General features: G+C 45.2%; 6 protein-coding genes, 1 non-coding gene and 1 pseudogene across 8 annotated transcripts; 5 read left to right on the forward strand and 3 right to left on the reverse strand.

Annotated features, from left to right (window-relative positions):
- Positions 1–573: 573 nt before the first annotated feature.
- Positions 574–2501, reverse strand: C8R40DRAFT_1176894 (manganese peroxidase; the record flags this gene model as incomplete). Its single annotated transcript, XM_046232586.1, has 14 exons — positions 574–635; positions 686–759; positions 821–956; positions 1032–1160; positions 1224–1296; positions 1353–1405; positions 1468–1474; positions 1538–1579; positions 1638–1757; positions 1830–2013; positions 2070–2109; positions 2169–2195; positions 2258–2309; positions 2367–2501. The coding sequence occupies 14 exons, from the start codon at positions 2499–2501 to the stop codon at positions 574–576; spliced, it is 1134 nt and encodes a 377-aa protein (XP_046080324.1).
- Positions 2502–4031: 1530 nt separating this feature from the next.
- C8R40DRAFT_1176895 (manganese peroxidase) lies at positions 4032–5945 on the reverse strand (the record flags this gene model as incomplete). Its single annotated transcript, XM_046232587.1, has 13 exons — positions 4032–4093; positions 4152–4225; positions 4285–4420; positions 4484–4612; positions 4676–4858; positions 4920–4926; positions 4982–5023; positions 5084–5203; positions 5275–5458; positions 5523–5562; positions 5619–5645; positions 5703–5754; positions 5808–5945. The coding sequence occupies 13 exons, from the start codon at positions 5943–5945 to the stop codon at positions 4032–4034; spliced, it is 1194 nt and encodes a 397-aa protein (XP_046080325.1).
- A 1817-nt stretch (positions 5946–7762) lies between these two features.
- On the reverse strand, positions 7763–10140 carry C8R40DRAFT_1163650 (guanine nucleotide binding protein alpha subunit; the record flags this gene model as incomplete). Its single annotated transcript, XM_046230391.1, has 9 exons — positions 7763–7827; positions 8030–8179; positions 8459–8516; positions 8723–8794; positions 8939–9088; positions 9155–9229; positions 9289–9642; positions 9820–9914; positions 10095–10140. 9 exons carry the CDS (start codon positions 10138–10140, stop codon positions 7763–7765), a joined length of 1065 nt encoding a protein of 354 aa, XP_046080326.1.
- Positions 10141–10573: 433 nt separating this feature from the next.
- On the forward strand, positions 10574–11962 carry C8R40DRAFT_749460 (salt tolerance down-regulator-domain-containing protein). The gene is made up of 3 exons (XM_046236099.1): positions 10574–10767; positions 10836–11554; positions 11806–11962. Exons 1-2 carry the CDS (start codon positions 10715–10717, stop codon positions 11506–11508), a joined length of 726 nt encoding a protein of 241 aa, XP_046080327.1. The 5' UTR covers positions 10574–10714; the 3' UTR covers positions 11509–11554; positions 11806–11962.
- On the forward strand, positions 11438–12778 carry C8R40DRAFT_749601 (uncharacterized protein). The gene is made up of 5 exons (XM_046236100.1): positions 11438–11554; positions 11802–12112; positions 12285–12386; positions 12447–12546; positions 12605–12778. The coding sequence occupies exons 2-4, from the start codon at positions 11882–11884 to the stop codon at positions 12519–12521; spliced, it is 408 nt and encodes a 135-aa protein (XP_046080328.1). The 5' UTR covers positions 11438–11554; positions 11802–11881; the 3' UTR covers positions 12522–12546; positions 12605–12778.
- A 2474-nt stretch (positions 12779–15252) lies between these two features.
- On the forward strand, positions 15253–18419 carry C8R40DRAFT_1074192 (uncharacterized protein; the record flags this gene model as incomplete). The annotated part of the gene is made up of 10 exons (XM_046226675.1): positions 15253–15296; positions 15329–15562; positions 15617–15802; positions 16017–16098; positions 16301–16424; positions 16913–17036; positions 17074–17227; positions 17276–17353; positions 17497–17594; positions 18041–18419. The coding sequence occupies 10 exons, from the start codon at positions 15253–15255 to the stop codon at positions 18417–18419; spliced, it is 1503 nt and encodes a 500-aa protein (XP_046080329.1).
- On the forward strand, positions 16665–16756 carry C8R40DRAFT_t269. Its single transcript has one exon. It is a non-coding gene; the product is annotated as a tRNA-Ile (tRNA).
- Positions 16843–16939, forward strand: C8R40DRAFT_t270 (annotated as a pseudogene). Its single transcript has one exon. The product of its transcript is annotated as a tRNA-OTHER (tRNA).
- Positions 18420–19507: the final 1088 nt, after the last annotated feature.

Raw genomic sequence — 19507 nt, forward strand, 5'->3', positions numbered from 1 at the left:
CAGGAACCTTGGCAGGCAAAGATGCTATATCAACATGGACGAAGGACACAAGGATCGACGCCCTAACATTCTGATTTCTACTGACGATGCTTGATACAATGCGGAAGCAATAACCCCTGGAGTCGTAGTTAGTATCATCGATGGAAGAGCATAGAAAAGTTCCAAATGGAGCCCTCCTCGTGTCGTCTCACAATCACCATACCACGGTAAGGACCGAACCTGGCTTGGATATACCCTCGACCTACATTTAGCACAAGACGTCTTATACATCGCTAGATCGCCCTACTCGCATACTCGTATCTCAGTGACTCCGGGGAGCGTTTATCGTCGAACAAAGTCCGCCTGGGTGATGAGAGATATCATGAATCGATGTAAATTCGTATGAAAGAGAGATAAGACGTGGAAGAAGAACTTAGAAATTTTCGACTTATATGATTCGTTGATTATTGCCGTGTATGTTTCAACACCTTATCTACAACTTGTACGCATAAGCTCTCTATTTATTCACGACCGTCAGCAACCTGTGAAACTCCCTACATAAAGTGAACCCGTAGAACCCAAGCACACGTTTGCTCAGGAAGTGCAAGTGGCCTCGTTGTCGGGGCAATGAGGAATTTCGGTCTCCCTGGGAGCACCTGGAGGGAGATTGACATGAGCGTCATCAAAGGCAAGCAAGGGCACTCACGATCAGTGGTGAGATTTGGGAAGGGCTCAGGGCAAGCTTGTTGCACATCAGCCTTCGTCTTTGTCGCTGGGAACCTGGAGTACACGACTGATTAGCAACCAACGTACATATCGGTATCCAATGATTTCGACTTACGTCGCGGGTTTGTTCAAAGCAGGAACAGGCTTCGGGACGACGGCGGAGCAGTCAATCAGGTCGTTCGCGTTGTGTCCAATAACAGCCATCTTTGCCATGGCAGCTTTGAACCTCGATGCCATCAAAGCTTCCTGGTCTATTGGGAAACAGGCAAGAGAGGAAGAGACATTAAAGCAATGGACTGTGAGCTCGTCGAATACTCCAAACGTACTGATCATTGATTGCCAGAAACAGGCAGTTCGGGAGTCACGAGCCAGCTCGAAGTCCGATTGGAGTCGGAGTTCTCCAACGTTGTCGCCAACAGTGAGGGGAAGAGGGGAGGAAACTTCACCAGTGTTGTCTAAGTACGCCAAGTTTGATCAATTTCAAGGTTTTATTGGATAGTCAACGAGCAGGTGCATACTGGTAGTTCCAGGGAATCCGACACCAGTCAAGAGGGTTTCGAGGAAGAACTGTGAGTCAAAGGTGAAAGGAGTCTAACGACATATATTAGCTAAATGTTTCGGTAATAGATTCGGAAAATGTGACTTACCGAGTCGAAAGGTGCAGCGTCCAAAGTGGGATCGACGTGATCAGCTCGGGCCACTGAGGAGACATTGAACTTGTAAGAAGCCCTGGAGAGATTATTAATCTGTATTGAATCATACCTGTGTGCTTTAGAGCGGATTGTTATGTCAGATGGTTCAAATGACCTCGAATAAAGTCTGAATAACCCACTGATACAAGCAGAGAAACAATGTCCTCAGCATTCATGTTTGCCTATTGCATGCCAAAGATAAGCCACGGTAAAATTTGCAGGAAAGTTATAGAAACGGACAGCATCCTGGAAACGTGCCAAAATTTCATCGACAGTATTTTGCGGTTCAGGGATCAGACCGTCAACAGCAGGAGCGGTAGCATTGGGTCGTCCGGCGCGGAACTCCAATTGAGGTGCACCCTTGATAAGTAGTTAAAACACGGATCATCGGCATGGCACTCAATCTCAGGCTTGAAATCAAGTGAAACGTACAGGACAAAGGCCGACAGCGACAGCGGCACCGAACTGGATCATATCTCCCGCAGTAATAGTCGGGAATTTTCCTGAAGCCAAGAATGGAGCGAGGTCGTTCACGCTGTCGGAGATTCCGAGGTTGGCGGCGAAGTTGGGCTCGACGTCCGGGAAGATCAACATAGAACCGTCAGCGCCTCCTCCACTATTTTCTTTGGAATTAGAGCATGTATTATGGTCAAATTGTATGAAGCCACTTACGCCGACGGACCGAGGGATTGAGAGATAGCAATAGCATCATCTGTGGACGTATATTCAGAACAAGGCGCAAGCAGAACAAATGGAGTGGTAGAAACATACGGAAGCTCAAACGAAGCACTTCATGGGCTAAAACCGATTGTAACGTTAGCCCTGCATCGCAGGTTGTGGCGAGCTTCAAACCAACTCACCCGTTTCACCACACTGGTTCTCGAATAGTGTCTCGGTAAGATCTTGGGCAAGCTTTGAATCATTCATCAGCACGGTTCTGATTAGTTATATATCTGAACCTATCCTTACCGGAATAAAATCACAACAAATACTGTTGGGAACGACAGTGCCGTCTGAGCAGCGCGCATTCTGGGCGGCGGGAGCAGCATTGACGGTGGACAATGCGAGGGCTACGAAAGGAAGGATCATAGTTGAAAATGCCATTGTGGATGTATCAGAGGTCGACGGTTAAAAAAAGCAGATCTGAGAGAAATGTGAAGAGGAAGCTAATGTGCTTGGAAAATTTCTGCTCGCTCTCTGCTCAGCATTTATACGCCTTTTGCAAATCAAACTGAGTAGATGGGAGAATGAGTCGGAAAGACTATGGATCCATCGAAAACGAGAATACCGAAGGCCAAGACACCCGGGACAATTACATGAGAGTATGCGTTCAAATCCGCCACTCATGCAGCTTGAGCCCTGTTCCACACCAACCGTTATTCCAAAAAGCTACCGGATAACCGGGATTAAAAGTTGAGCCCCATCCAGGGAGTGATTCCAACGAATAAGGCACGTATCTTGAGGGAAAAGTTGGTAGCCGTCTATCCAGTATGTTGGGGTAGGGTATCAAAGAGGACGATGAACACAGCACAGAAAACAAGACTGGCTGTAATAAGAATTCCGAGTTCCGGTGGCGCTTTTCGATGAGAATTCTGCTCATGTCCTCTGACGAATTTTGCGAGTGATTTATATTTTTGACAACAGATACTCCCAGTGAGCAGGTGAAAAGTCCAGCGATACCACGCCTAACGAAACGTTGGCCCGTAACTTCCTAAGAGGAGAACATTACATGAAGATGAGGTCAAATTTTGGAAAGATTCACCAGTCATAAAGATGAACGTTTGAACAGTAATACGAGGATCGCTATTGGATGCATGTCGGTACCGATTTCAAAAGTAAAACGATGATGCCAGACCACCTTTCTGATATTTGACATCCGGATCGTTCAAATATACTTCCACAGAAGCGCAGGAATTGGGAAAATTATTATCGGCTAGCCAAGGAACCGGGCGAAGACTTCAGCGGAGAACCATAAATGACCGGGCAAAACTTACCACGCCAGTTTTCAGGAGTGAGTGAGAGCGAGTGAAGCTTGGCAACGTTGTACAAAATTTGCAAGAAAACACTCGTTGATGCCGAAATTCAGGAAGGCCTCGAAGAAATTTGTTACCGCTAGCAAGGAAAGTTGCAGAAGTGTAAGTGTAGCAGGGGAAATAGCGAGGTGAAAGATAATGACAACACAGAATAATCATCCACCCAGTGACATTCAAGTCAAACAAAGATAATTTCATCCTCCACAAATAAAATTTCTTCCGATCCATTCCACACTTCTTTGTCTTCGTATCTGTGGAGCGTTCGCCCGCGAGTTCACACCGTTCATGCTCAGAGATAGAGCCATCCATTTTGCTGTAAGGTTCGGTCGTTAACAGTCAAAATTTGATCATGTTTCTGTTTTGAAATGGGACACTGGGTTCCCGGAGGACGAATAGTATATTGAATTGAAGATGTGGAATGTACGCATGAAGTCAAGGAGAAGGAGGCAGGATTTTCCCACGCAACTCCCTGGAATCATCTTCCGAAACGGTCATATCATTGTGTTTTCATATACAGTTATACGCATAAGCTATCTAATTATCGACGGCTCTGCTCTCGCAAGTACCCTCATCCTCATGTAAAGCCGAGGCAAAAAATTATCTAGGAAGTGCAAGTGGCCTCGTTGTCGGGACAGTGAGGAATCTCGGTTTCTCGGGGAGCACCTGAAGAGCAGATCTTACTGTCAAGGTCTGAATCACTAGTCAGGGAAAGAACACTTACGGTCAGTGGTGAGATTTGGGAAGGGCTCAGGGCAAGCTTGTTGAACGTCTGCCTTGGTCTTTGTCGCCGGGAAACTAAGTATATAAAACCGTTGGAATCTAACACGGATTGGTCTCCAATTATTTGGACTCACGTAGCAGGCTTGTTCAAAGCAGGAACAGGCTTCGGGACTACGGCAGAGCAGTCAACCAAATCATTCGCGTTGTGTCCAATGACTGCCATTTTTGCCATAGCAGCTTTGAACCTCGCTGCCATCAAAGCTTCCTGGTCTGCGGAGAATAAATGAATACCTCGGAATGTTGATTTTGAACTGCAGATTTTTCCAAACATACTGATCATGGATTGCCAGAAGCAGGCGGTTCGGGGGTCACGAGCGAGCTCAAAGTCGGATTGGAGTCGAAGTTCTCCAACGTTTTCGCCAACAGTGAGTGGAAGAGGGGAGGAAACTTCACCAGTATTGTCTAAGTACGCCAAGTTTGATCAATTCGAAGGTTTCATCAAATAGTTAATGAGCAAATACGCACTGGTAGTTCCGGGGAATCCGACACCGGTCAAGAGGGTTTCGAGGAAAAACTGCGAGTCGAAAGTGAAGGGAGTCTGAAAAGTGGACATAAATTCGAAAGCATCGGGGAAAATATCAAAAATTTGACTTGCTGAGTCAAAAGGGGCAGCATCCAGAGTGGGATCGACGTGGTCAGCGCGGGCCACTTGAGAACAAGTTATCGTGTAGTAAGACGACCATGCAAAATTCATAAAATCAAATCATACCTGTGTGCTAAGGATGGTATCATATTAGATACGAGCTTCACAGCGAGAGTCGTATGCCTCACCGATACAAGGAGAGAAACGATGTCCTCAGCGTTCAAGTTTGCCTGTTGCCAAGTAGCAATGAGCAAAGAGGAAAATTACGAGCGAAGGGGCAAAAGACGGACAGCATCCTGGAAACGCGCCAAGATTTCATCGACAGTGTTCTGCGGTTCAGGAATCAAACCGTCAACAGCAGGGGCAGTAGCATTCGGTCGTCCAGCACGGAACTCCAACTGAGGTGCACCCTTGAAAAGTAAAATGATTAGGTTGATGATTAGAATAGGATTTTGATAATCAGAACACGAGGACAGCGTACAGGACACAGGCCAACAGCAACGGTGGCACCAAACTGGATCATATCCCCCGCAGTGATAGTCGGGAATTTTCCTGAAGCTAAGAATGGAGCGAGGTCGTTCACGCTGTCGGAGATGCCGAGGTTGGCGGCGAAGTTGGGCTCGACATCAGGGAAGATCAACATGGAGCCGTCAGCGCCTCCTCCGCTATTTTATGGCAGAAATAAGTACATACATATATGTAACAAATGAACTGTAGAGGCCAACTTACGCGGAAGGACCAAGTGATTGAGAGATGGCGATTGCATCATCTATGGGCGCATGGTCAAGAAAATGGACGGGCAGAACGGTAGTCTGAGTATCGTACGGAAGCTCAGACGAAGCACCTCATGCGCTAAAATCAATGAGTGTGAGCACTTCATTACAGGCTGCGAGCTCCAACGTCACTGACCAGTTTCACCACACTGGTTCTCGAATAGGGTCTCGGTAAGATCTTGGGCAAGCTTGATTGATCATCAGCAAAATCTCAAATATTCCACTCCAACTACAAGCTTACTGGGATGAAATCGCAGCAAATACTGTCGGGCACGACTGTCCCATCGGAGCAACGGATGTTTTTGGAGGGAGCAGCGCTTACGGTGGTGGAGAGCGCGAGGGCGATGAATTGGAGAAGGGTGCTAGTTGAGAATGCCATGGTAGATGTACCTAGAGGTCAATGATTCGAGAACGAAGAAGTGAACTTGGGGCTAATCAGGAGAATGAGCCTTGAGCCTGTTGCCTTTCTGTTGGTCTACCTACTATTTATATGGTTGTAATCCTCCTTTGCGAACTTGAGTGGACAGTGTGAGAGGTATAGAGGAGGGAATCTTGTGGCCCGTAGATGCTTGGACAAGCCGGGTAGTTTTCGCAACCAAATAAGCGTGCCGCTTTAGAACGAAGAAGAGCGGCAAGGAAGATTGACACCGAGGCGGTTCCGCTGGGTAACTGCTCTCTTCAAATTCAAGGTCCAACGTATAGCGATATGCACGTCCAGCCATTTTTACATGAACACACTCAACCAGACAACCGGGAGAGAACGTTACTGTTGCCATATGCTCAAGAGTAGCAGTGGATATCCATGCGTATATATGCTTATTGGGGGGGGGAGAATCGAAAGGTACAGGCTTGTGAACCCATTGGCAGGATGCCAATGTTGGAAATAATTTTGTGCCGGATGTTGAATTAATATTGAAGCGCATCAATGAAACGAAAGACAGAACCAACCAGGACGTACTGTGAGAAGTGCTGATCCCCAGGCATTAGCTGGTAGCCAGACTCAGTGAGAATTTGTACTTGACGAGGAATGGTGAATGGTTTATGCGAGTTATTTCTGATTTTTGACAGTAGCATGCGTGCATTGTAATCGATAAGGCTTTCAACGCTGTTCCAAAGAGCAATTGAGATCCCTTGAGATACAGACCCCCTGGCAGCGGCGTACACGGCTCTGATCCAACATACGGATGGTCCATGGAGAAACTTTACAATACTGTATCCGAAATGCACCGAATGAGGCCTTTAAGTTATGAACCACAGGCGTCCCACAAAGAACACCAAAGAACCCTACGAAAAATCTGAGGTTGAACCGTCATTGCGGAGAGTTTCTGATTTTTATATTGTCCTAAAACCTAGATTGTGAACCGTAAACTAGAGTACAGCAGGAGAGTGCCGCCAGTAATCCTGAATGATCACGCCATACCGAGGCCATGGTAAGAGCATTCATCAGTACGTGGTGGGAGGGACGAAGATGAAGAGGATTTTGAAAAGTCATGTCGGCTCCGGAGCAAGGTAGATTTGACTTCCGGATCAATGAAGTAACTTTTACACAACGTACCAGAAATGTGAACATCAGGATCGGTCAACTGTTGTACCGGACGAGAGTCAATAAGGGCATCAGGTATCGAGTTCAAAATTTACCGGAATAGGAAAAATCCATTCGACGGATGGGTGAACGGCGAGAACTTGAGTTCAGAGTGGCAGGTGTAGTCCTCGAGCTTGACATGTTTCCACTGTGAATTGATTTCTCTGAAGTTGTCCTCGAGGCTCGAGCTGGCATTCCAGATTTAAAAAGCAGATCCAATCCGTCGCTACGTCGGACTGAAGGACGATACAAAATTACAGGGTATGACAGGACTATGGGAGTATTACTATTCAAAGAAAGAATAAGGAACAAAGTGATATAATGAAGTTATCGAGTCGAGGAAGATGCTGATTCCGGGAAATGTAGTGTATACTAAGAAAATAACCAGAGCCAGAAAAACTAATCAAGTCACTGAAGGGCCAGTACCGGAATTGAGAGGAATTCTGTGAACAAGAGGAATAAAGTGATGGTTAAAATGTACAGGTTGACAAAAGTGCGAACGACGAGAACAGTGAATATGTATGAACCATAAGGATATGAAACTAAGACAGGAAAGAGTATGTTTCGCTTATCCACGGCAGATCCAAGGCGACAGGAAAAGTGGAGCACACATCCTATAGCAACCCACACTCCCTCAAATGGAGCTGGAGTAGAATGTCTTGAATAGCGGAAAGAACGACTAGAAGAATGCAGGAAAAAGATAGTCAGCGAACTGAAAACATTTAACAAAAGTCGAACGATGAAAGGAGTGCAAGACGCGACGAACAACGTCGACAGCGAGTAGATCCGGGGCATGTAATCCCTCCGTCGATAGGTGATCCAGTCAGCGAGTCCAGCAAGTCGCGATGTTGAGGAAAAGCAGAGAGAAATTTGAGACTCACATTTGATTTGCTGCGTATCGGTGGCACAGGTGTAATGTGCGTATATTTGTTTCGTGGCGGCACTCTGATTCAAGCTCACAAACCTGTGAAGCAAGTATTCGCAGGCGGCGTCGTAATTATCTCCGCCCGTGTAATCCGGGAAGTAGTCACCTACGGGAGAAAAAAAAGATTAGTACGAGGGGAAGAAAATGGAAATATTGAATGGGCAAAGCGAACAATTAACTTTAAGCTGTGAAAGAAGCAAGAGTCAAAGTTTACGACAACTGACTTCATACTGAGTGAAATGGCAGAGATGAAGGTGAGGAGGGCACTCGTATACGAGAGTACGAGATCGGCTCGGCTCGACGCGCTGTTACTCGGAATGCACGAGCACAGTGTATATTCAAGATGGCTAGAAAGGGACAATCAAATAAACCAATGCACACCCACCTAATGGTGACCTTGGCAACTTTTCAGCGAACAAATCAATCTTGTTAAGGAAAAGGATCTATAAGAGTGATACGTCAGCAAAACTGTTTGACGCAGGCCAGCTAACAGGGAAGGTAGGGGTCAAAAAGTAAAAGAATGCAAGGCAAGAGAGGGCGGTTGAAAGGGACAACATGCATACTGCGCAAATCGCCGAAGACGGAGGGATTAGAATTGCGGAATGTTAAGTGAAGGGAACAGGAAAGGAAGCGGAAAATGGGCACTCACGATTGAAGTCTTGACAAACCATCTCGAGTTACATATCGAGTCGAAGAGGGTAAGGGCTTCTTGCATACGATTCTATGGGAACGTTGATAAGAATATGTAGCAACATACGGAAAAGACAAAGAACGGGAACGGAAGGAAGGAAACACTAGGACGAATTCCTACCCCTCTCTACACGGGCAAAAGCAGGAGGAAGAAAAGAATAGGGGAATGGCTTACCACGCTCTCATCCTCATATAACATTTGATCATACTCGCTCAACGAAACTAGGAAGACTAAAGCGGTAACGTTTTCAAAGCAATGTATCCACTTTTTACGTTCAGAACGTTGGCCGCCGACGTCAAACAGTTTGTACGTCAATTCGCCGACCTGGAAAAAGCAGTAGCATTAATTGCGAGTAGAGCTATAGCTGAAGTGGAGGATGAATGTGCTTGCCTTGAACGTTGTTTCCGTGATACCCGTCGTCTTCACTCGCGAGCGGAGGATATCCTGATCACTAGGCATGTATCCCTAAATACCCCAGAATACGAATCAATGCTTTAAATAGACCCGATAGCACGAGAACAAACCAGTCCACTCATTCTATCGATGCTGTTAAAGTAATACACCGCCGAATCATTCAGCTGAAATTCTCTACTCCTTCTCACCGCCTCCTTGACCGCTGGATCATTCCAGATACCTTTAATCGAGTCAGCTACATCCCGAGGCATAACGTCGACTTCCAGCTGCAGCGGAAGGGCAAGGATAGTAGCTCTCCGGGCATCATTAGATGGATTAAGCGACAGGTCGAGGGAGGGCAAAGCATCGAGAATCGCACGCATGGATTGGACAGTGTTGGAGAAAATGATTTCTTTATAGGATTCACGTTCATTGTCGTTGTAGCCACCATGATGTATAAGCTTCATTTGTTTCAGAACTGTGGACTAGAAGGAAACGTTAGCTACGACCAGGCGAAGCGTGGAAACAAAGTGGTAAACGGCAGGTGCTAAGGGACCGGGGACAGGTAACGCTAACGAGTCGTACTCGACCACAGACATGGAGAAGCCACAAGTCGATTGAGGGTGGAAACAGACAAAAAAAATGAAACAAAGGTCGCGTACTTTTCCAGATTCACCGGCCCCAAGCAACAACATCTTGATCTCATTCTTTGCCATCATTCGGTCCCGCTTGAGTTGATTTTCAATCTCGTCATTGCCTAATAGATTGACGAAGATTGGAACCGCATTTGGTCGAAATTGTCAGGGGTAAGGTCGCAAGGTCGTTGTCGTTCGATACGGTGAAGATCGTGAGGGCGTCGTAATAATAGGGCAGAGGAAGAAGATGAGAGGCGCTATTCGTCAGTAGTGAGCGAAAATGTTTGAAGGATGCCACTCACGGGCCTTAGCCTCTTCATCAACACCAGCTGATTGTACGCAGCCCATTATTTCTGCCCGTTAATGGTTGATTCTTCCGCGAGACGAACTTGTTTTGTTTGTTGGCCAACAGCCAAGGAAGTATTGCAGTAGGAAAGTAGTAGAAGGAAACGAATGTCGAGTGTTGGGCTTCTGAAATTTCGTTGCAGCGACAAGCGCAATGTCAAAAGGAAGAGAGAGAGAGAAAGAAGTCGGGTAAAGCGACGGGGGAGAATGAAAGGTCAAAAGTCTAGAAGGCGAAATGCCTGGACTGAGTGGGATAAGAGGATAAAAAACAAAGAACGGAAATGTATTGGATAGGAAGTTTGGGTTTATTTGTTCTGTCTTCCATCAGGTAACCGGTCCGTTGTCAGCTCCACTTTCGGTCTTTCAGGCCACGGATTGGGATGGCGTCTGCTGCTAATTCCAGTACAAATTCCAAAGGTCGACCAATGGCACGAAGAATACTAGTGCTCATAACAGCAAGATCTGCTCGACTAGCTCTGTTGAAGAACGCGAACGAATCAAAGAGTTTTGGTTTGGTCTAGGGGAAGAGGAACGACGAAACCTGGTCAAGAATGAGAAGGATACGGTATTGAGGAAGATGAAGGAACAACAAAAGTATTCTTGCAGTTGTGCTGTTTGTGGCAGGAAACGGTTGAGTCTTTTTTCTTTCTTTTTTCTGGTTTTACAAAGAAAGAGAGAAACTGATTATTGATTATTAGTAACGCCATCGAAGGAGAACTAGAAGCGCTATGCGATGCATACTATGAAGAATTACAGAGCAATACGCTAACTATCTATCAACCACGATATGTTTCTTCTGGTGGTACAATTCCTCCCCCGCCCGGACCAGGGCCTTTCCCTTGTTCCGTCGAGCTCGATATAAACGGGGCAGTTGTCGGGCATCCCGGATATCCACAACACGTAGCTCCTCATAATCATCGACCCAATAATGCCAACGCCAAAGTCGTCAGAGGTGGAAAAGGACAACTTCAAGCGCAGCGTACCAAGTTTCCTGTTAACGGTCGAGGGAATCCACCACCCGAATCTGAATTTGATGACGCGGACGATGGTCCAAACGTCGACCCAGACGCCGATCTCGGTGACGACGAGTATGAGGAAGAGGATGATGACGGTGAGGATTATGAGGAAGAGGACGAAGAGGACGAGGAAGAAGATCCTAATCCTGATCCTGACGATGAAGAACTCGGTCCAAATCCAAATTCACCTGTGCATCCTGGGGTGAATGATGTTGGAATTGGTCGTGGCCGCGGAACTCCCATACGGCCTGGAACGACGTCACAATTAGGTGTAAGGGGTGGTGCAGGGGGCGGGAGGGGGAGAGGTTGTGGTGCTGAGTCACCATTGAATGGAACTGAGAATAGGAAAAACTAAGGAAGAAACCGTCTATTCAATCTGGGCAAAAGTCTTACTGTTACAGATGTGTATCGATTGCCTGTCTTTCATTTATTCTACCCCCAAATCCTGCGTTTTCGTTTCTGATCAATAGCGTCGTCATTGTAGATGTTCTTTCCCACTTGCTCTGTATCTCGGCGGTTCTCCTGCTGTCGTTCCTGCTTCCTTTCCCCGTTCTTTCCCTGCATATTCATCACTCCGTTGTCGTCATGCCCATCTTCCACCGCCATCATCCACCTCCATTCGATTTGCTCAATTCGCTCATGTCACACAAACTCTCTTCACAGGTCCTGGCAACATCCTCACCGTCGCCGACGATCTTCTGAAAAACAATGGCCAAAAATTCCTTGAGATGATGGAACAGCTGGCTGAACGAAGGATGCAGCGTGAGGAGGAAGCCGTAGGTGACCTCGACTCGGAAGATGAGGAAGACAAGGATAAGGAGGATGGCAGTGAGGATGAGGAGGTTCTAGAATCGGAGGATGATGATGAGGATCTGGATAGAAGAAGGCAACGGAGGATGAAGGTAGCGATGATGAAGATGATGAGAAGGATGAGGAAGATGGACAACGAAGAAGGGGAGGTAAGTGCAGTTCCTTCTGTCGGTGGTGTCATTTACCATCGTTCCATTCACTCGCTCCTCTTGCAGGCTTTGAGGAAGCGATGTTAGAGTTTTGCGCTCCCGCGATGCCACCTATGTTATTACATCCATTTCTTCACTGATTGATTTCCAAATTTCCCTTTTTCGCTCACAGGTTATGACGGAAGAGCAGAAAATGGAGGAAGGCAAACAAATGTTCAGTATCTTCGCCCCATGTATGTTCGAGCAGAGGGTTTTCACACCCTATCGTGAAAAGGTCTCATCGTCCTCTTCCTTTCTAAAATTCCATCCTGATATTCTATGGCTCATTTAACAGGTCGCCCAAGATGCGGGAGCTCGAGGACGAAGACAAGATCGCTCAAGAAACGTGAGGTTAAGAAGCAGAATGTGAACCAGGAGACAAAAGATAAGAAAAAGTGTGTTCCCGTTCGCTACATATTTTTTCTTCAATGCTCATTATCCTCAATTCCACAGGCAACAGGAGCTCGCAAAAGAATCTGAAAAGGCTCGTCGGGACGCCGAGAAACCCGCCTCCACCAACGCCGCCAAAGCCCAACAAACTGCTCCCGAGGAGGAACAGCGTAAGAAGCGCGAAGAACGTGTGGAGCGTGAAGCCCTTCGCAAAGCTCAGGAATTCGAAAAGGCAAAGAAAGAGGAGGAGAAGCGGAAGACAAAGGAGGAGGAGAGGAAGAAACGGATCGAGGTAGAGAAGGAACAAGAGAAGGAACTGGGGAGAAAGTGGTTTAGACGTAGCTAGAAAGGTCGCGGTCCAAGTACGTGTTTTGGTTTTTTCGTTGGGTTGATATCAAAATTTTTGCTATCGAAGGGCTATCTATCTGTGGCGTCGTCAGAACCACGTGGGATAATTGACGTAAAACTTGAAGGGGAACTCTTTCTTAATCTTACAAGCTTTAGAACCCGTGCCTTCGCCACGGTGGCTCGCTTTGCTCGCACCGTGTGCTACAGCAGGGTTCACAGCTTGTTGGGGGCAAGCCCCCAAACCCCCCTTAGTCGGCGCCTTGCGCCTCCATACTTTCAGATTTATCATGCAGTATTCTGAGCTATTTTCATTGTAAACATACTTTTCCTATCTAGAAGAACTTCCAGGTACACCATATTTGTAGTAAGGCAATGTATATCTTCTAAAATGGAAAGTTAGAGACTTGCTATTAATTAAAGTACAAAACTTACCTTTACCAGATAGAACTTTCACTATAGCCTTTATTGTACTCCACATCTGTAAAACCTGTATATTTGCCAGTGCAAAAGGTGCTGGATGGAGAGAACTCTCCAACACCCAAAGCACTGGGAGTGAAAATTTTGACTGGTTCTAGATTATTTGGCTGCTGGGAAGCTCTTTCAGTTGCTCTCAGACAATGAGCCAAAAATACAGGTTTTGCAGATAAAAGAGAGAGCTAGAATTATCTATAGGCTCTAAGACTTCAGTCCACTGATCTGCAAAACCTGTATTTTGGGTTCATTATCTGAGAACAACTAAAAGAGCTTCCCAGCCAAGAGCAAGTTGAAAATCTTGCTCTTGGTGTGCTTTGCATGCTAGAGGCCAGTACCCTTTATCAGTAAACCTGTTTTCTTGGCTCATTCTCAGAGAGCAGATGAGAGAGTGCTCTCCAGCCAGTACCATCACTCTGGCAAACATATAGGATTTGAACATGCAATATGTTTTACAGATTGTCCCTGTGATTTATTTATTATCGTTGTAAATATAAACCATTCTGGAATCTGGTGCCTTTTCAAAACTTGATGGACTGAGTATGGTATTGATTTTCCAGATTTATCACAACCCAATATTTTTGCTTCCAGAACTCTGATAGTATATTATTTCTTTAGAATGATTCAGGTTCCATTGCAGATACCTGGAAGATTGGTCAAGATTTCAAAGTATCATAATAGGTGCACCAATCTTGAGCTCAAGACTTGCAAGTGGAAGACCTAATTCATTCATCTGCAAAACCTGTATTTTTGGCTGAATAGCTGAAAGCAGCTCAAAGCACTTCAGAGCACTTCCCAGCAGTGAAAGCACCCAGAGCAGGCTTTGATTTTTGCTCTGGGTGCTTTCATTGCTGGAGAGCGCTCTCCAGCCAGTATCCTTGCTTTTGCGAGTATACAGGTTTTGCAGATGTTGATACTAATTAAATACATAACAGGATAGTGAAATTCATTTTTGTTTTCTGCTTCTTTATTTGCACCAATACTATCAGCTCTAGGTGAATGCATTTCCTGCTAAAGCATCCAAGTCTATTATATTGAGCTAATACAACATTTCTGGGGCAAAGAATAGTGCATTTATCCATGGATCATTGTTTACTGCAGGATGGATCAAGTTGAGACTTGGATAGATGGCAGAAATCAAAGACTATATGACATCTCCACATCACATTCATGGATCAAGTTTCATTTGATGTTTAGGTGTGTTAATTGAACCATAACCAACTTGCAGTAGCCAGTTAGCATTGTCACATCTGTTCCACTGCTGAGCCAATTATTTTCTGTTAAACACACTATGTCATGACACAGCTTTGAATACTGGTTGCACTGACCCACAATCTATCCTCAATAACCTTTGCACAGGCAATCAATATTTGCTGAAACACCACAGTCACACATCTGGCAAATGTGATTGTTTTGATTTCTTATTTTGCATAGTCAGCTCTTGGAAGTAACAGCTTTTCATTGGTGCTTCATCTCAGATAATCAAGGATACCTTCTCAGCAATGTTGCTCAGTCAGAATTCTCCTTCATAAGGCAAAGTTTGAAGTGACTTCTTAAATCTGTAGTGGTTCTTATATCAATATTGTAAAATGAGGCAGCAGCCACAATATGCAGAATACTCAATGCACATGTATAAATGTATAATGTCCAGAGTTCAACTGTTAAAGTGCTTGTAGTATTGACCCTCACATGCACACGCACTTGAAGTCGCACTAAAAAGCGCCGGAGAACACGGCATTGATTCCGGCGGCTCTGCAGCACCATTTCGTGGTAAAAGTTCAGCGTCTAGCTTGCTGACCAATTATTGGTAATCATGTTAAGCGCCCAGTTAGTCTTTTATAATATAGGATTCTACCACGTCCTAGCACATCCTCATCCTCAACGTTCGCGCTATGTCCGAACAACTGCAGACAACTGGGTACACAATCCCTTTTCAGTATCTACTTGAAGTAATTCAATTTTGGATAGGAAATGCAAACACACCAAATTTCTTCCGCTCAACGAGCCTCCATTGAGACGAGGAGTCGTTGACAGAACCTGCTTTCACGTCACACCTGTTTACTATCTGGGATGGTATATTCCTGGAGACGATATTCCCGACTACTATCCGGAAGCTGGAGGTGAAATGCCGACCTTTTGGACGAAAGAGGTCATGATACCTTGGGTCAGAGATTACGATGCCAAGTATCAGAGTAATGAACGGTGCGCTTTGACATTGCCTGAATTCATCTTTGATTCGCTCAGTGTCCTATCCAGTCATTGCTATTTTCGACCAGAATTGGCATATGTGACTGGAACAAAGGAACCACATCTTTTGGTCTTTATATCTAGCAACCGTACCCAGGAGTTCATTGATATGAGTCGGAATGAACACTTCATTCAAGATGCTGCTCGCATTGCTCATGTCAAAGATTTCTTTGGTGAAGTGAGGTGGATTCGCCGGTGAGGCCTAGTGATGACTCGAAGCGGTGAATGCGTTGTCGCGCTTAATGGATAATGCTATCAACTGTATCTCCCATGTCTTCACTACCAATTCTTCCCAATTTTCATGTTTGGTCTTACACATCCCATCTCACAAATTGCAAGGACCAGCCTGCCCCCAATCTGTCGCGGTAACATCCCAAATTTGGTCGTCGTCTGCCAAATTATTAACTAGCGCCAATGGGGTTTTGGCCGGGGGGGGGTCGAAATCTTTGCAACCAGGGGGGCGATCCCTTCGGGAGTTTTTTTCTTTCAAAGTGAGATGCAATGCAGAGTCTAAAAAATTTCACAAACTCACTTTCTTGCCTGTTCTCTTCTTGCTATGAGCTGCCAAATGTCTGCAAATGCCAGGATCTTTACAACCATTGATTGCCTCCTCCTGGGACCTATCCCATTGGATTCAGACACCTTGAAAACCCCCCCCCCCCTATATCTACTTTCTCCCTTGCCTCATTTTAGGGAAAGGAGAAGGGGAAAGGGGGACGGGGAGTAAGGTTAGGAGAAATTCCCACGGGCGATCACTTAGGGTTACACAAAAAATCCCACACTCACATCCATCTTGCACACATTTATGGAATGAACGGTGGGTGACATGCAAAGTTTGTCTCTGACATTCAATCATCACCAGAGCCTCTGTAGACTGTGCAATACATATTCACAGCTTCAGCGCCTCACATATGGCATGGGAAACAGCATAGAGGCTGTCAGCAATGATGAGCATTGCGCCAAAAAGTTAATCAATTCCCACACTCAACTTCAACTTTTACTTTGACTTTCCATTTTTTCTGTATCAACTACAATCTATACAACTTCAACTTGCATAGCCTCAATAGCTCAGTGGTAGAGCGTTTGGTGAATATCGGAATGTGCAGTTATAGTCACTAATAGGCTAGGGTTCGAATCCCTATTGAGGCTTTAGCAGTTGGTTTATTGTTGGTGAAATGTTTTGGCACTCATTGTCATTTTTGACACTCAACATAGTCAAGTAGGTTCACTATTATGCCTCAATAGCTTAATGGTAGAGTATTTGATAAATATTGCCTCTTGAAGTACCTTACTTATAATCAAAAGGCCAGGGTTTGAATCCCAGTCAAACCCCGCAATGGGAATATCCGGTCAAAACGGCTGAAATCCGTGAGAGTATGACCACGTCTGGTGATGACGCAAAGTTCATCTTCTACTGGTCACCACGAACGTAAATTTATTGAATTTGATACCAAAAAGTTTTACAGCAGGTCCACACCGTTCTTGAGGAGCTCAAAAGGTTTTAACATACAATTTATCGCCGTGGCCAGGGTGAATAAGAGGATGGTTGCAAGGATATATGGCTTCCCAGGGTGTAAACTTCTGCCAAAAGATGTGGACGCTGAGACCAAAGAGCAATATGTAAACACCTATAGAATATTATCTCGAATTAATTCTCGGGATCTTCAGTACACGTTAGAATGGCAAGCACCATATTATAGTAAATCAAACTTTTTGATTGAAGTCGATACAAGAGGAAAAAAATGGGTCAGTGTCAATACATGGAATTTGAAGTTCATGTACCGCAATCGGAATAATAATCTTACTACTCAACTTTTGCTGGAAATGTGTAAGGAATCAAAACCTATACATGTTGTTGTGATAGTCAATTACGGGACTTATAATTAAAGCTTGAACTTCTTTGGTGGATGGTGGAACTTTCGAACATTATGATCTATGCTCATACCGCATACACGTCGGACGGCTTGTACAGGCTTAGAGATCTACTGTAAGTGTCTAAAATTGCTTTTCCTAGCAGAATTTTTTGAAATCTGAATGGAAGGTGGACCTTGAGCTTGCATGTCCTCTTGCCATATTCCGATCTCTCCTGTTTGCGTATTCCGAAATATCGCTAGTGTTTATTCCTATTTGTTTGTTCAATATATTTTAGGGCCTAAACGCTAAGCTCTTCCGGGACGGCTGAGGCTGGCTCTTGCGGGACAAAATGCACTGTATGTTTGAACATACAAGCCTACGTCAGATCGATTGGTAAATGATATGAGATAGATAGATAGATAGATTGTTACATGGCTTTACCATACGGTGTGTGTCCTGGAACAGGAGAAGGTAGACTAAGGTAGACTATTGCACATTCCCAGAATGCTAGCTTACAAACACTGGCACGAGCTTGAGCTTACAATATATTGCACTCAGGCTTGTGGCTTGATTACACAGTATTTTCTCTTTTACGAGCCTAATCCGCGCACCAATGGGACAGTACTGGAGAATAATGAACATTGATAACGAGGAATCCACTGGGAGCCTGGGAAAACTAGGGGAATTTTTCTGGTACTCAAGCCGGATTATCAGCCAGGGGTTGGTCAGACTCAATCACCAAGTGCTGAACGAGTGGCATCATGATGAATTTGCTATGCTGTGGGATTTCTTGCAGAATATCTCTGCAGTCCAGGAAGAAATCAGGGGAAAGAGTGATGCTGGAGAAATCGAGGTCCAAGATGACGAGTCTTACATCAACCTCATAACGTCCTATCTGATCATGGAGAAAGTATTCATTGATTTATTCCCCAAAAAGAGCCCGAAAATAGTGTACTAACAGGAGTCCCATTGTCCGTAAATGCAAAGAGGGGTTGTGGAATGATACAGTAGGATACGGTTCATCTATGTACTTCCATGTATGTAGATGATCATCTGTAAAGAATCAATTGGAATAGATACTACGTTCATACCTTTGTCGACGAAAATCAAGTCATGGATATGGAAAGAGGAATAAAGAGAGCGGCGGCACGCTATTTCAACAGGATGTAAAGAAAGGCTCTGGAGAGGTAGAGGAAGGATTGAAGCTCCGTAAGATGATTTGAGGCTTAGCAAAAAGAGGTAAGGACGTTGGTGCATTCGGGTTGATATTACAATTCCCGGCAATTATATACACTGTACACTATCTCCGCCGATATAGTCCATAGGCACTTTGAACAGGCCGGATATGATGTTGAGCTATGGCTTCGAGCTGTTAGGCGGTGAAGGATTGTCGTTCTTGTTGTAATTAGTCTTGACTCTTTAAGAGTCAAGTCTTTGGGCATACTGTACGCCCATTCTCTTTTACCATCTTCTTCCAAATGTGACCAATACGTTTGTACACGTATCCAGGAGCAATATCTTGCTATCAAAGATTACGAACCCGTCGACCTCTCTGGGCATTCTCTCCACACCATTCCCGTCGCCTTGCATCAACATGCTGATCAGATCACCTCGTTATCGCACTCTTGCAATCCTATGCTTGACCTCCCTCTTGATTTCATTCAAGCTACCTCTCACTCTCTCACCGAACTTCGTCTATCGCATATGGTGCTTAAAAAAGTACCACCCAACATCCGGTTTTCTGTCTCCTTCACATGGTTGGATCTGAGTTCCAATAGGAGACCTTGACGATGCATATCTGGAGGGAATACCTGGATTGAAGGTGCTCAAAGTGCAAAACAACTGCATGGAGAAGCTGCCCTGGCATTTCCCTCGATTACGGAGCTTGACAATGCTCTGCTCCTACGATGTAAGCTCGTTTTGCGGTGCATACAAAGTGAAAACCAAAGCTCTATAACACTCACTGTAGCACCACATATTGGAGTAATATAATCACCTTTTGAAATCCGCAAGAAAACTGCCTCTCACCTGAAGCTTCAACCCATA

Source organism: Lentinula edodes (genome assembly GCF_021015755.1).
Source record: "Lentinula edodes strain Le(Bin) 0899 ss11 chromosome Unknown C8R40scaffold_57, whole genome shotgun sequence".
NCBI classification, from domain to species: Eukaryota; Fungi; Basidiomycota; class Agaricomycetes; order Agaricales; family Omphalotaceae; genus Lentinula; species Lentinula edodes.